At 35.3% G+C, this 16068-nt stretch overlaps 2 protein-coding genes across 7 annotated transcripts; one reads left to right on the forward strand and one right to left on the reverse strand.

The window, feature by feature from the left end:
• Positions 1 to 1891: 1891 nt before the first annotated feature.
• Positions 1892 to 3647, reverse strand: LOC111884678 (uncharacterized). Of its 4 annotated transcripts, none has more exons than XM_023880993.3 (4): positions 2954 to 3647; positions 2575 to 2889; positions 2337 to 2500; positions 1892 to 2207 (listed from the first exon to the last, which is right to left on the reverse strand). In XM_023880993.3, exons 1-3 carry the CDS (start codon positions 3018 to 3020, stop codon positions 2427 to 2429), a joined length of 456 nt encoding a protein of 151 aa, XP_023736761.1. In that variant the 5' UTR covers positions 3021 to 3647; the 3' UTR covers positions 1892 to 2207; positions 2337 to 2426. The 4 variants fall into 4 exon arrangements, 2 of the variants coding, with proteins under 2 accessions (XP_023736761.1, XP_023736760.1); XM_023880992.3 differs by having other exon boundaries at positions 2331 to 2500; positions 2954 to 3643; XR_002847855.3 differs by having other exon boundaries at positions 2331 to 2960; positions 3121 to 3447.
• A 7562-nt stretch (positions 3648 to 11209) lies between these two features.
• On the forward strand, positions 11210 to 15233 carry LOC111884675 (putative E3 ubiquitin-protein ligase RING1a). 3 transcript variants are annotated; one of them, XM_023880983.3, is made up of 10 exons: positions 11212 to 11432; positions 11538 to 11589; positions 12640 to 12698; positions 12797 to 12878; positions 12970 to 13090; positions 13268 to 13309; positions 13489 to 13983; positions 14217 to 14324; positions 14562 to 14705; positions 14906 to 15205. In XM_023880983.3, the coding sequence occupies exons 1-10, from the start codon at positions 11309 to 11311 to the stop codon at positions 14939 to 14941; spliced, it is 1263 nt and encodes a 420-aa protein (XP_023736751.1). In that variant the 5' UTR covers positions 11212 to 11308; the 3' UTR covers positions 14942 to 15205. The 3 variants fall into 3 exon arrangements, with proteins under 3 accessions (XP_042752355.1, XP_023736751.1, XP_023736753.1); XM_023880985.3 differs by having other exon boundaries at positions 11214 to 11432; positions 11541 to 11589; XM_042896421.2 differs by lacking the exon at positions 14562 to 14705 and having other exon boundaries at positions 11210 to 11432; positions 14906 to 15233.
• Positions 15234 to 16068: the final 835 nt, after the last annotated feature.

Below are 16068 nucleotides of genomic sequence, written 5' to 3' on the forward strand. Positions count from 1 at the left end.
TGTAGTCTGTTATCAGTCGTTATAAATCGGAAATCGGGAAACAACACATAGACTGAGAGAATGATTTCAATCCATGTCTCAGTCTATACGATATCTAGAATGGAGGAATATATGATCCCTTATCTAAAGGACGCGTATCTGATAAGATCAAAGTTGACAACGGCTTTTGAAAGCTACGATTGCGGATCAGGATCTGAAGTCATATGCATAATAGTTATTAGACTTATCCAAGTGGGAGACTGTTGGATAAGTGTCTAAGTCCATAACTATTTTGGTATGTACTTGACCCGATGGTGCATGGTCCTTTTGGGTTGCCTTCATCGAATCAACTTGATAGGATGAATTATGGAGAGAGAGGAGTAATTATGATTTATTAATATATTATGATAATAATATATTAAAGGATAAATCATATTGTTTAATTAATATTAGTCAATAATTAATAAGAATTAATTTTGTGGCTAAAAGAGATTAATTAAATAAAGGGGACTAGAACTGTCAATTGTGTGATAGTTGAATATTGAGTTAATGGACTCCATAGAAGATGGAGTAGACGAATTCTATGGGGAAACCCATTAGAAATCGTCCAAGACCTCTAAGGAGGGAGTCCATGGGTTACTTAGGGCCTAAGCAGTCAAATTAAGGTTTCCTTATTAGATAACCCTAATAGCCTCACTATTTAAGGACCCCTAGGGCACCAAAAACGTAGTCAACTAATTCCTTAGGGTTTCTACACGTTTTTGGGTGCCTCCTCTCTTATCATTTTTCATCCTCTTGCTCTTGGTGTTTGTGAGCCATTAGAGGAGTGACACTTGTGACTCTAAGCTTTCTAAAGCCATTACAAAGGAGGATTTGAGATTGTTATTGCTACATAACAATCAAGGTAAGATCTAAACCCCATTCATATGTTAATATGATTAATTGTATGCTAGATCTAGGGTTTATAGCTTTGGATATTCAGTTACATGTTCATTAGACAAACTAGATCCAAAAGCTATTAGGGTTTGCATGTACACCATAGGAATGATGTTTTGCTCATAACCCATCAAGCCTGATCCCAGGGTACAGTCCCTGAGACGGTTCTTGTCCAATATTACCAAAACAGGTAAGAAACTTTGGTTTTTGTCTATATTTAGGTAAACATGTTTTTATCATACACATTTGACCAATAAACTTGTTTGACATGTTCATAATTGGGTAATATTACCGTAATTATTAGTCATATTAGCGTATTTTGAACAGGTTAAACAAATTCAATGGTCAAATATGAACGAAAAAAACATGATTACTAAATGTGGACAAAGACCAAAGTTCGTTACCTTTTTAGGTCATTAACCTATTCTTCGTTTCCCAACACTATATTATTCTCCTTTTTAGTCATTTTACAAAAATAAGCTAGTCCAAACATTATTGTTCAAAAAACTTATTAGCTAATACGTCATAAACTAATCCAATATATATATATATATATATATATATATATATATATATATATATATATATATATATATATATATATATATATATATATATATATATATATATATATATATATATAATAAACTCTCAAGTTCTTAAGCTCTTGACTCATACACAAACACCCTGTAAATGTCCTGAAACTAAAATTTACGCTCTTCCTCCTGAAAACCATCCCATCTCTGTTTCGAAGCTGCATGGAGACTCATCAATGGTTGAAGCTGCTATTTTTGATAACTACTCTTATGTTCTGGTGTATTAGGGCTTGAAGTCAATGAAAGACCAGTGAAGCGAGCATTGTTGGATTTTGAGAAACTATCTATCAATAATTCAACGTCCCAAGGTATGTATTTGTCTGTGTCTTGTGCATATGAACAGTTTTGTTGCGTTGATCGTATAATCAATACTGCTACGATTTTAAAGATGCTGTCGTTTAGTTTTGTTATTATTTTCTTGATAGACAAGGACGAGATTAATAAACAAAGTGTAGTTACATTTACAATGATGATTCTAAGCAAATATGGAATGCATGCTTTGAGCAAATATGGAATGCATACTTCATCGCATGAAGGGAAGCAACCATCTCATTTCTGAACCATTTCCATTTGCAAGAAAATATAACTTCTTCCATCCTTCCTCTGAGAATGCTTCACGACGTATCGGCCTTTGCCTGTATATAACTTCTTACAAGGCAGCTTCATTAGAGATGATTCATTGTACTTCAAGAAATCCTGCAAATTAACAAGAAATACATCTGACTGATTAACTTGCTTCTCAACACTTAAACCTGAGATTGAAACAAGATTCATGAGAAACAGGAAATGTTTCATAGAAGCAATAAGCTAAAACCACACCTAAACCTTTGCTGTTAGTAGATTGCAAAGGTGGATCAACAATACGCCTGTAATTATCTCGCAGATCCAAGAAGCTGTGTCTTACTAGTTACTCTCTTATTGACTCATCAAACTCCTTCTCCATTCCAACTGGTAATCCCTCCGGCAGCACCTCCTCCAGTTTCTTCCTACTGTATGTCAAAAAAAAAGCGGATAGTTATGGAATGAATCCACATCAAATTCAAATCCTCAATGTATGATATACAGATTTTCGAAATGTTATCTTCATCGAGGAGGCGCCTCCGGTTTCTTTCGTCCGAGATGAGATCATGAACTGCATCATCGACGGAGGAACCAACAGCCTCATCCTGTTTCGACTTTGTTTTCACATCGGATTTGGATTTAGGCTGAGCTTTCTTATTGCCCGCCTTTGCACCCGAGGATTTGGATTTCTTTGCCGCGAAGGCTCTGGAAGATGTCAACTGAGAAGATTTCGAATTCAATGCTGCAATGGAGGTCGGGATGAGAGTTGATTTCGACTGTGCAGAGACGACTACTCGGAGAAGCGAACGCAATATTTCTGTAATACGACCCAATACCATTGTAAAACATCATAAGGTGTTCATAGTTTACTTGTTTGTTACCTTTTTGCTTTGTGCGTTCGTTGCAAATGTCATTTACCAAACCACCATTGTAAACCATTAACAACATTAACACAACCACAATCAGTTTATTACAGTTATATATCGAAATCAATTGTGAAAACCAAAAGAATTGGTCTAAGTAACGAAATGAAGGAATCTGGACTTACTCAGTTACAGCTTCGATGTCGATTTTGTAAACGAGAAGCTTGCGTCGTTCTCACTTCTCAGCAACCTTCGGTGAAGTGGAGGCCCGCGATTAGGGATGGTGGAGCGGCGGTGACGAGTAGGGATGGTGTAGTGGCGGTGACAAGTAGAGATGGTGTAGTGGCGGCCGGTAAGTGGCGGTGGCGTGGTGGCAAATTGCGAAGGATAAGCGAATAAAGGGATGTATTTGGGTTTGGAATTGGGACGGAGTCACGGAGAGATCATCAGGCCGTTAGTTTAGTTTGTGTTGTGTTAATATTTTAGTATTCTTTTTTTTTTCTAAATCTATGCTATCAATGAAGATTCATAAGTGACGTATATGTAAATTACAGCAAACTCGACTAAGTTTATAAGTTTTATGAGCTAAGTATTTTAATACTCAAGTTCGGCTCTATAAGGTATTCGAGTAGCTTGAGCTTGAGTTTGGCTCAATTAAAGCCGAGTTAATTTTGAGTATTTTCCTAGTCGATCTTGTGTTTCTTACGAGTTGGTTTGTCTCGTTTACACCCCTAAACTACACCTATAAAAAAAACCTAGTATATGGATTTTTCAGTTATTATTTTTGAAACATATGTTTGTAATTTGAATTATTTGTTAACAAGTTTATTATATGGGTTATTTATATGATTAATTTAATTTAATTTACTTTGTATTCAAAAATAAACTTTAAATAAAGCAATATTTATTCTCAACGAGAGTATATAACTAAAAAAATTGGTTTATTTTTGTTTGAATATTTTACACTTAAGTATAATTAATATCTATTTTAATATTCTTTAAATTAAATTTCTGATTATTTTATAAATTTAAAATATCTCATATATGTTTTAAAATTATGAATATATGTATAAATAACATATCTGAAAACCACATGAGTTCGAGAAGTATGATATGGAAAAAATAATACAATGATACTGGCTAAAGTATGAAATTCAATTCCCTTGCGCTTGAAACAAACCCCTATTTTATAAAAAGTGGCCATTCATAAACCGCAACGTCGTCATCAAGCCTCTCGACACCACCATCGACTCATTGAGGTGCGTTCTAGTCTCTTATAGCTCGTCTCTTCTCTAACCTCCTTCGATTATCTTATAGGAAATTGATTTATGTTTCTCCGTTATTGCAATATTTACAATAGAACTCAATGTCTTTTTTGCCCTAATCTTGCACTAGGTAAGGTTTTATGAAGTAGGTGGTGATTAAAATATAAATTCAATCATGGTTATCTAGTGTTCTATGTGGGAAAAAATCATTGAGCACTAGCAATGTTATTTTCTGTTAATTGAAATTATAGCAGTTTTATAATTACTTGACACTTTGAATGGATATACTGGCAAAATTTTCAATTTTTTCGATTATTATCAAAACTATAATTTGTGAAGACGTATTGGAAGAAGACAAATGGTGTTGGTTGTTTTTTGTGTTTCATTTTGTATTGCGGGTTATGGAGTTTTAAACAATTTGATTTTAGAACTTGTTAATTTTGAAGCGGCGTTGGCTGTTTAGTATTTGAATTTATGGAACTCTAAACAGTTTGCATGAAAATTTTCATTAACTTTGAAAAGCTCCTGGTTAGTGTGGAGAGTGTCAAGGAAAAATGCATTTGACTTGATCTTATCCCTTGATTTTTCATGTTAGTTATAGTCAGTCCTATTATGTTAATTTCAAGCAAGTTGATTAAATTATAATTCCAAGTTTCCAACAAAATCCATCAATTGATCATGTATTTCATCTCCCTTTTTACGTTTCTTTATGGGCATCAACATCCCGAGGAAATTTTCTAGAGAACCCTTAAATCGTAAAAAGAAGAACATCGAGATAAATCAACGATCAAAATGAAGGTGAAAATAGTTTGGAGGAAAGTTCGTGATTATGTCCGCTATGATTTGAAAGAATTGCATTCCCGTCATTTTTTCTCAACCCTCCTCATTTCAAAAAGCATAGAAAATTAACTTGGAAAGAAAGTTATTTGGATTTTTTTTAGTAAATTAAACGAATGGTCCTTTAACATTACAATTTTTCCCTAAAATGGTCATTACGGAACTTTTTTCCCTAAGTTGGTACCTACGGACCAAACATTGAATGCAAATGGCCCTTAGGTTGGATATTCGTCTAAAGCACCATTAAGATGCCCCCATATGCCCTGCACATGAGGGCGTTTTCGTCATTTTCACCTAAAGGGCCATTTGCAAACATTTTGAATTTCTTCTATAGTATCCTCTTCTTCCCCCATTGCTTCAACTACTATGAAGTAAGAAAAAACGGATGAAACGCAAAAGAATGTTGATATGCCCATGTGGAAATCGAGATCTTGTTATCTTCACATCATGCTATGATCGCAACCCTAGAAGGAGATTTTGGTCTTGTGTTTGTAATGAGAGAAGATACGGTTGGATTGGGTGGTTTGATGAGCCTATGTGCCCTAGATCGGTGGAAGTGATACATGGGTTACTTAGGTCTATAAGCAAGCTCCAACAATCCCTTCAACAAGCTACAATGCAAGCAAGGATACATAAATTAGCACTTTTTTCAGTTGGGGTCTTTTTGCAATTCATTACCTGAAGCATGGTTGATTAAATTTTAGGGTTAATGTATTGTTTGGATTCCACGTATAATAGTATTGTCTTGATCGTAGGGTTAATGTACTTGTGGTCTTATTGTGAGTATGATGGGTGTCTGAATGCAAGAAGTTGTAGTCTTTGTGTTTTGGTTAATGTGTATTGGTGTAATTGGATTATCTAATTTCCAAAAGGTTAATGTATTATGGTTTATGTGTTTTGTTTTGTTTCCATTTGTCCATGCATATTAAATTGGTCCAAACAAGTTTACAAGGAAAATAATATAACCAAAAATGCTATTATATATCACAACAACAATTAACATTGTTTCATAGTCAACCTAAGTGTACAAAGATTCAAGGTCAACATGCATGACCATACAAAATAAGGACCCCGAAACTAAGTATTGTTTGTTACATAGACATAATTACTAAAACAATCATATCACTCATGTAACACCCGGTTTATTTATTAAATAAATAAACAAAATAATGAATGAATGGTAGCCCTAAAATAAATAATTATATATGCAAGGTGTTGGTTTCGAGGAGTTAATTGGTGCAATTCAGAAGTTGGGGGTTAAAAGTAGAAGTTTCAGACTCATTTTATAATTATTTATGAAGGCAGAGACTAAATGGTAACTTCTGGGACTTCATTTGAAGAGATTTTGGGGCTAAGGGGTTATTTGGTAAATTAGGAATCGAATTTGTGAAGAATTATGGAAGCAGGGGTTAAATTGGTAAATTATACACCTAAGTTGCAATAGATTTTTAATGTTAGGGGCTAAAAGGTAAAATATGGATCTTCTTTGAAAGGGTTTTGAAGAGGAGGGGGCCAGTTGGTAATTTTCAGATTTAGATTGAAAGAAGAAGGTGATGGAGGGGCTGGAAGTGCCATTATGGCACAGTTCTAATGGGTGCGATATTTAAGGGTTAAGAAACCCTAACCCTAGAACCAAGTGTATCAGCCGCACCCTCTCCATGTTCGGTTACCAGCCGTCACTCCCATTTCTTCATCTTCGGCGCCGCTGCTCGCTGTCGTCGAAGTCGCAACACCTTGTTGAAGCTCTTGTTGCCGACGACCATGAGGGCCACCGGGAAACGAAAGATAGGTGGGTTGCTGCCACAGTGTGCTTGCTAGACCGCTCCACAATCGTTGCCGCCACCTCCTTTCCGCCATCTCAGCGTCGTTTCCCTAGTACTGCGCCCAAGCCACCGGTCGTTGTTGCATCGCTGACCTCATGCCTTCTCCAATCGCAACTGTTGCATCTCCGCCGCTGCCCTCTCGCTTCCGTTCGAGATACCGTCGCCATTTGTGTACTCAAGCAGTTGTTCCACTCGCTTCAGTCGCCGCCATGCGGCTGTTCCGCCGACGCTGCTGCCTCCGACGAGGACAAGGGTGTCGCCGGAATAGCCTTGACTGTCGTTCCTGTTTCATTCCGCCACCACCAACCACCGTGGGAGGTGGTTGTAGACGTATTCATGGGTATGTGTGGTGTTGCTGCGTGTTGGAAGCTAAAGGAACCGCTGCCACCACTGTGAGGTAGTGGCTGCCGCCTCATGCCGCCATGTGCCACCGCAGGTGGGTGTACTTTTGTGTGCATATGTTTTGTAATTAGATTAGGGTATGCGTGTGTTAATTGGTTGGGTATTGTAATTGTAACAAATAGGAATAATGAAGAAAATCCATCACCACCACCGTTAGGTGGTGGCTGCCGCCTCCTGCCGCCACCAGCCGTCGTGTCGGGTGGCAGTGTGCTTTGCCTCGTGGAGTTGATTCGTTTGGGGTGCTTGAAACCCTAATGGGCCCAAAGAAGCTCAAATGGGCCCAATGAAGCTTAATGGACTCTAATGGACCCAATAAAACCCTAATGGGCTTAATAATATTTTAGTGGGGTTAATAGGCCCAATAAAGCCCTAATTGATCTAAAAGCCCAACAAATTGATAAATGGGCTAGTATTTGGGTTGGAAACCCTAATTAGGGTTTGGAAAACCCTAATGCCATCAAAACCCTAATTTTGGGGAATTAATCGAGACACACGGGACTTATTAATAACTTGGAATATTAAATAATAATCATTGGCAGAAATTAATCTAAGCAATATTGGACTTAATGGATTAAGTCCTTAATGGGTTAAGTAGGAAACTTAACCCTAATCATCATTTTATGTGAAACCCTAATTTCACTTGGGTTTAGTGTTGGGCCTTTCTATTGGGCCTTGATGATTGGGTTATTAAATGGGTTATCCAAGATCAAGCAAATGGTCTAGAGTAATTTAATGGGCCGAGGGTAAGGCCCATGTAAGAGGTTTGGGCCCAATTTGGAAAATTGGGCCATAGTTTGGGCCTTAATGATTATATGATGTTAGGCCTTAGAATGAGACCATGTATAGGCCTAGGCCCAATTTGGAAAATTAGGCCATGTGTTGGGCTTTGATTCTTAGTTGACTTTGGGCTTATAGATTGGGCCTTGGGCTTGAATAAGCCAAGCTTGGGGTAATGTAGTAATTATCCAAGTATGTATTATGGTTATGTGTTGGGACCCAATTATTAATTGGGTGTTATTTTGGTATTGACAGTTCGGGAACCTGTCATCCAACAGTGTGGGATTGTGTCTACGGGACTTCAGCAGTGTGAGGTGAGTTACCTTCCAGTAGGGGTGGGTCTAAGGCCACAATGTCGGCCCACCAACAAGGGTAGTTGGTAGATAATTGTCTTTGTGATAATTATCTTGGTATGTTTATGTGATATGCTCATGAGATATGCTTATGTGATATGCTTATGTGATATGATATGTGCATTAGTGGTAGTAGCAGGGAATAGTTTTTCCCTGAATCGGTTGTTAGGACCGAAGGGTAGGTCAATATCCCAGATATAGCTAAGTATGATTATATCTTGTCATTGTATGATTGTGGTAGGGGTGAAATAGTCCCCAGTTACCGGTTGAAAGATATCGATGGCGGATACCGGTTGAAAGATACCGATGGCAGTTACCGGTTGAAAGATACCGATGGAAGTTACCGGCTGAAAGATACCGAAGGGGTATACAGAACCCATGCAACACTTATCTGTCTGTTTATGATATGTTAGTATGTAATCAACATGTTTATGGTGTTAGTAGGTGATCAGTATGTTTATGATATATTATTATGTGATAGTGGTAGGGGTGAAATAGTCCCCGGATACCGGTTGAAAGATATCGATGGTATTATGTGGTATGTGGTATGATGGGGGAACTCACTAAGCTTCGTGCTTACGGTTTACAGTTTTGGTTTCAGGTGCTTTTTTTCAAAGGAAAGGAGCCGACTTGATCGCAGCGCATCACACTATGATTTCCGCACATAAGATCCTGGGGGTTACACTCTGATATGGTTTTATGTTATTATGTTTTATTATTGACACTCTGGTTTTGACATGAGACATTATTATTGACGGTTTTATTACATATGGTTTTATATTAACTTATTTAAAAACGAAATTTTTGGTCTTGAATTTTGGGATGTTACAACTCAAGCATAGACTTAAACATCCTCCAAACTTCAGATCCATAAGATATAAGCACCAAAGGACCCCTTGGATACATAAAGTTGCCAACTTTATGGAGTCCTAACACTCTAACTTTTAAACCATGGCTAAACATGCATAAAACCTTAGATCTAGCAACAAGGAAACATAAAGTTTGGATCTTGGTTACTCACAATGGTCCAGAAGTGTAGCTAGAGGTTGCAAATGGAACCTCCAAGATGAAACTATACTTTAATGGTGATATCTTCTTCTCCATGTCACCAATATTCCACCAAAAACTCAAGAATCACAATGAAAGGCTAGAGTTAGGGTTTTACTGAGTTTAGGGATGAAGGAGGCTGTTTAGGAACCCTAAAATGAAGTTTATGAGGTTCAAATACGAAGAAACCCCTAAAAGATCATGGGCTTAAGTTGCAGCGAACTGTGTGTTGTGAGCTTTTATTCCTCACGCCGTGAGCTCATCATAATTCAACATTTCATTTAATCACTCCTCACGTCGTGACCCTTCCATGACTCACGTCGTGAGCATTGGTTTTACCCAAAAACCATGCATTTGACTCTTTGAAGCCCTAAATCAATCCAATCTGGAAACAAGGTGTTACAAATTTTTTAAATTTTTATATGATTTATAAGCGTTTAATAAGTTTTTTTGTTACAAATGTTATAATAGATGTTGTAGATTTTTATGTTATTAAAAGTTGTAGTATTTATGATTTTTCATATATTTGTTATTTATTAAATACAAAAATCAAAATACGTTTTATATACAATTTACACAACTTAAATACTCTATAAAATCATCAAAAGTTGTAGTGTTTATGTTTATACTATTTGTTATTCGTTATATATAGAAATCAACATATGTTTAATATACATTTTATACAACTCAAAATGTTTTATAAAATCATCAATTAATGGTAAAAATAATCAATGACTTAAATATGAAGGTTTAATAAAACTAATAGGTTAACTATAAGATTGTTTTGCTACTAACATTATTTTTTCATGTATAATTATTAAATCATAATTTATAGAATTAGGAACATGATTACAGAGTTTGCATGGGTGCATGTGTTTGCTCTTAAAAAAATATATATAACTATATTGTGCAACGCGTATATTTCATGGTTGTAGATTAGATTGTTAGGATTTCAACAATAAGATTGGGGAAGAAGAGCTAAGAAGAAACAAAGTTTTATTACCATATATGTATTAATAATATAATTATATTATTGTTATCAACACAATATATTAGTCATAATTTTAATCACCGTAGTTTTATTTATGCGCAACGCGTGAATTTTCGCCTAATATATATAATAAAATAATAAATTATTGATTTTATATTTTCCATTGTTCATATGTGACTGGTAGACAAACTCTTTTGTACCCGATTTGGGATCGTTTTTTCAAGACCCAATTTAAGACCTATTAACCGGCTAGAACAAGGCAAAGTTCTTCGAGACAAAGATTGAAGCTAACACAATCCAATTTGGGATTTTGGGGTACTATACATCTGAAGTCATATCAAGTTCCCACCCGATGACTCTGTACACATGTAACTTATATTACATCTCTAAACTTTAACCAATTTGAATAAAATTGTTTTTTTTTTTATAAATTTAATCTACTTTTAAAATACTCCTAATCCATTCGAAATCTATTCATGTCTCCAAGACTTCTGCCCTCCGCTTAATTTTTTTTTTCTTTCATAACTTTCCATGAAATGTTTGCCCCAATTTTAATGAAATGTATTGCCCCAATTTTACACTTTTATTGACTACGATAGACCACAACCATGATTTGGTACGGGAATACTAGATGGGGAGTAAATGTGAAAATACAAAAAATAATTTTTATATATAAAATTACACATTTAACCCGAAAAATGCATGCGTGTCTCTCGTTTATGATTTATCACGTAAGTCGAGGGTAGAAATTGGGAAAATCCAACATTCTGATTGTAATACAAAAGGCTAATTCGGCGTATCACAACACTACTCTCTCTCTCTCTCTCTCTCTCTCTCTCAATATCGTTCGGTGGTTCTACCGGCGGCGTGTAGAGTAAATGCCTATTCAAAAGCATTCGGATGATTCTCTGTCCGGAGATGAGGATGATGTTGAGCTGCAACGTACTAATCAGAATATTTCCGGAGAATCCGAAGAAGACGACGTAGAACAAGAGGGAGAAGGTTTGTTCGTAAACTATTTCTGATTTTAGTAGTTATACGTTCGAATTACGTGGTTTACTGATCCGCATTCGTGTTTATTACTTGAATTTTGGTTTGCTTGATCAGCAGAGTCGGATGACGATGGAAGCCCTTCCTCTAGTAGCAGCGACAAAGACGAGTGTGTTCGCCTTCTCTCTTTCTATTTCTATCTATATATACACAGATAACTTGCCCTATGTTTCTGTTTGAGTTTGTATTGTGATTATTAATTTGATCAGCGTGCTTTTAACTGTTCGTATAGTCACTTGCGATTGAAGATATGCATGTTTTTTTTATGAATTTGAGTTATTAGTCTCACTAAATGGTGATTTACCCTATCGGTGGTTCTTAATTCTGGTAGAGTAGTAGTTGGATGTCAACAGGCGAACAGTGTAAGAAAATTCCGTAGCTATCTGCATATCCCTCTGATTGCTTCTCCAAATCCATTTTTAAATTCATATTTTTTATATTTTAAAATTAGGTGTGTTTTGTCTGAGGAAATTGGTTGTGATCGTCTTTTTCACAATATAAACTGGAATTTGGATGGTGCTTTTATGCATGTTGGTTGACATCAAGATCAAAACATAGCTTCTAAGCAAAGGCAAAGGCAATGTTTGATTTTCTGGTGTGACTTGTCTTTACAAAGAGAACTTATTGAAAAGTCAACGAAGAACTAGATATAACATGGAAGCCACTAAATCTCATCTGACCTACATGTAATTTATGAATTAAATATTATTATTTTTATCAGTGTTGTGGATACGTTCATCTTTGACTTCAAAAATGTATCAGAACTTAAGAGTAGAACAATTTGTCCTTGCATATATATATGAGGGGCTAAGCCCTCAATGGAATTTTGTGGACCAATCATTTTCTATGAGAAAATGAGCTAATATTTAGAATCATATATGCAGTCCCTCAATGGATTGATTATCGGTGTATGTAGTAACTAAGTCAACAATAAAATAGAAATAGAAATAGAAAATGCCTCTGTTCTTCTGTAAATCAGAAAAAAGATAAGTAGCCACTTCCAGTTTCTGAAAATGCATATAGTTCAAAGCACACACAAAATATTGCTCCAAGTGTCATATTATTTAAATTTTAAAAAGGGTATTCAAATTGATATTACTCAATCAACAAACATGCTTATGAATGTTCAGTAATTTATTCTTTTTGAACTGTGTTACAGATTTGTTTATGTAAAATTGGCTGATGTTCGCAAGGAAGTGCAGTGCCCAATTTGTTTAGGTACTACTTTGACTTCTTTTTAAAGACGTAAATACCCTCCTCATCAAAATAAGCCCTAAAAAGCTTGTAATCACTAACCACTACCTTTTCATCAATAGGTATAATTCGGAAGACCAGAAAGGTTATGGAATGTCTTCACCGGTTTTGTAGAGAGTGCATTGACAAATCCATGAGACTTGGGTATGTATTAGAAAATTTAAATGTTTTAATGCTTATCTGATTTTTGTTTTTTGTTTATGATCTTTGACTTTCTTTGACCAATATGCAACAGGAACAATGAATGCCCTGCATGTCGTGCTCACTGTGCAAGTCGCCGATCTTTGAGAGATGATCCTAATTATGATGCCTTGATTGCACTCTTGTATCCTGACATTGATAAATATGAGGAAGAGGTACATACATTATGACCTATCACTAAATGCACTTTCATTTATTTTTCTTATAATTGAAAAATCTATCCATCTATATCAGTGAAATTGCTAAAACTCTGGTGACATTGCTGTAATTGTGTTTAACCTATTACCTATTCATTCTTCACTGTGATGTCAATATGTGATGCCTGAATGCAGGAATTGGCCTTTCATGAAGAGGAAAAAGCTCGGAATAAACAGGTGTAGATTACTTTATTTGTAGGTTTAATTAGAATACATGATTGTAGTTTCGTTTATCTGTTTATTATAACAATTTTCACGTTCTATAATTGTGTAGATATTTCAAAATACAATTGTCATAATTATAAGAAAATAAAATGAAAGTAGAATGTTATAATTGGGTAAATGTTGTTGGACAGATCCAAGCATCCATAGCCCAAACTTCTCGGCGCCAGCTGGAAGCATTAGGAAAAAAACGTGCAACTGCTAAAGCGACAGCCACCGCCTTCATGAGAAGGTCACAGTCAAACCCTAGAAATCTGAGGGGAAGAAAAAGACAAAAATCCACCGAACCCCAAGTTTCCGAAAACGACCTCGATGCTGATAATGATAATGGAGACAAATATTCATCATCTACAGATGAGCCTGAGCCCTCAACAGAAGTCAAACTCAAAAGGTACAAAAGATGGTCAGGAGGTCAATCAAGTGGCGGGAATGGAATCTGTGATGCCATTTCCAATGAGAGAGATGGAATTAGAAAAAATGGTCCAGAGATTTTGGCATGGGGTAGGGGTGGAATGCGGAGTCATACGCGACATGGTGGTCAAAGTAGTGGTGGTGGTAAAATTGGGAGGAATGGTCATATCTCAAAGCTGATTGATCATCTTCAAAAGTTGCCAAGAAATGATGATAAGGTAAGTAAGTTTGGTGGTGTTTGGTGTGATGGAATGGAATTGACATTCCGTCATGGAATGGAAATTTGCAATATTATGCAATCATTTCATTCCTTCAACTTCAAACCAACTAAACATGATAATGGAATGTAATCATGTATTCCATTCCTTTGTGATTCTATTCCATCACACCAAACACACCCAAAATTTCATTCAACACTCGAAACTTTTGATGACTATATGCTATTCTCCAGCTGGAAATTCATTTGAAGCTCATATCATTGGATGAGCAAAATATGCCCAATTTGAAGACTATATTTGTTTGCTGCAAGTCCACCATGTCAACTACAAACATCTCTCAGGTAAAACATATTTTCTACATCTAATCTTTTCACAAACTGATACAATATTTTGGTCATTTCTTTCTATTAACAACATTATACTTCAAATATTTTTCTTATGATACTTTCCAATAAGTACAATGTTGTAATAATAGGGAAACACAATACAAAAGTAGTTATAACTTATAACTTGTAATAAACAAATCAATGAAAGTATGTTGCTATTTCTTGCCTTAACCGATGCATGTTTATAATTAGTTTGTTGCTCATGAGAACAATATGCAAGCCAATGAAATCGAGTTATTGCTTGTGAAAGGAGATGATTCAGAACACAATCTTTCACCATTGGAAGAACATCAAATCTTGTTAGATCTTGTCAAAACTTCAAGCCAAAACAATCTGGTACACTCACTTACTTTCCTGAGAAAAGGGCGTTTATGTCTTTTACACAAATGAGAGATCTCGTCCCTGACTCACCTTTCTGTTCTGTTAATTAATTCTTTTTAGGGGATGCGTTTAAACAAGAAAACATTTCATTTGTTATTTTTACATTGCTAAAAAAAGTTCCCAATCATAACCCTATTTTTTTTTGGTGTGTACAGACAATAGGTTACAGGAAGAAGTTGGTTGTTGGGTAATAAAGTCATTGTGAAGCTGTATTTGTCCTGGAAAGCTTGTTACTTATTTTTAGTCAAACCAGGGAGGAAGAATGGGAGGATATGTGAGAGAAAGTTAGTGAACTTATGAATATAAATTATGGTAGAGTGTACAAGAACTGAGGTAAATACATTAAACTATCTTTTTATATTACAGTGGCTGAAAAAAAAAAAAAAAAGGTCTACAGATATAGGTTTGTATTGGTTCAAAATGGCAGGTAATATGATGGACACCCTTTTGTTTGACCTAAAGTTCGTTTACGGAATTTGAGAATGACGACCTGTAAAAGTTATGTAAAAATTGGTGTATAAGTGGTAAACGCCAGCCTCAATGTGGAAGTGTTTTTGCTGTCGGTATCCTATGTGGCTTGGATTGTTGGTAAACACCAGCCTCATTATTACCACATTGTTCGGCCTAAGGGAGTGTTAGGGACAAAAATGACTTTTTTGTCCTTATAAATGAGTAATTTAACCATTATAAATGACTTTTTTTTTTGACAAAAATGACCAAAGTTTTTTCTATCGTTTTTTTCTTTTTGTAAAGTAACCATATTTTCCCAAACACATGGTTTCAGAGTACGATTCCGGACCATGGTTCCGGAACACTTGATTTTTTATTTTATTTTATTATTTTTTTGTTTTATTTTTTGTTTTTTCAAGAGTTAGATTACTCAATTTCCCTTACCCTTTATATAATGTATATTCATTTCAGACAGGCCTTCGGTGTTAGTATGATTCCATAACGTTTTCTTATTGTTATTTGTGATTTGTGTAAATATGTTTTTATTATTTTTTTTTAGAAGTTTTGTTTATATATTAAATAAAATGCAATGGATAATCTTAAAATCAACAAAAACTAGAGATGTCAAAAAGTTATGTGGGACCTCGATCCTCTATGGGAGATATTTATTTAAAAAATCGGGGGCGGGAGTAATGTTTATTCCCGTTCTAATTTCGGGGGCGGGGATGGGCAGTCCCATCCCGAACCCCGAATGGGGTCCTCGTTAATATATTATTTACATTAATATATATATATATATATATATATATATATATATATATATATATATATATATATATATATATATTAGTTATATAAATATAATAAA

The sequence above is a fragment of the Lactuca sativa genome, chromosome 7 (genome assembly GCF_002870075.4).
Source record: "Lactuca sativa cultivar Salinas chromosome 7, Lsat_Salinas_v11, whole genome shotgun sequence".
Classification (NCBI taxonomy): domain Eukaryota; kingdom Viridiplantae; phylum Streptophyta; class Magnoliopsida; order Asterales; family Asteraceae; genus Lactuca; species Lactuca sativa.

Bases quoted from the DNA above. Each gene is read 5' to 3' on its own strand.
- LOC111884675 (XM_023880983.3), top strand. From the start codon at position 11,309: ATGCCTATTCAAAAGCATTCGGATGATTCTCTGTCCGGAGATGAGGAT. The intron at 11,590-12,639 runs GTGTGTTCGCCT...ACTGTGTTACAG, and splicing joins AGTAGCAGCGACAAAGACGA to ATTTGTTTATGTAAAATTGG. The intron at 13,984-14,216 runs GTAAGTAAGTTT...GCTATTCTCCAG, and splicing joins TGCCAAGAAATGATGATAAG to CTGGAAATTCATTTGAAGCT.
- LOC111884678 (XM_023880993.3), bottom strand. From the start codon at position 3,020: ATGTTGTTAATGGTTTACAATGGTGGTTTGGTAAATGACATTTGCAAC. The intron at 2,890-2,953 runs GTAACAAACAAG...GTCGTATTACAG, and splicing joins CGAACGCACAAAGCAAAAAG to AAATATTGCGTTCGCTTCTC. The intron at 2,501-2,574 runs GTATATCATACA...TTTGACATACAG, and splicing joins AGATAACATTTCGAAAATCT to TAGGAAGAAACTGGAGGAGG.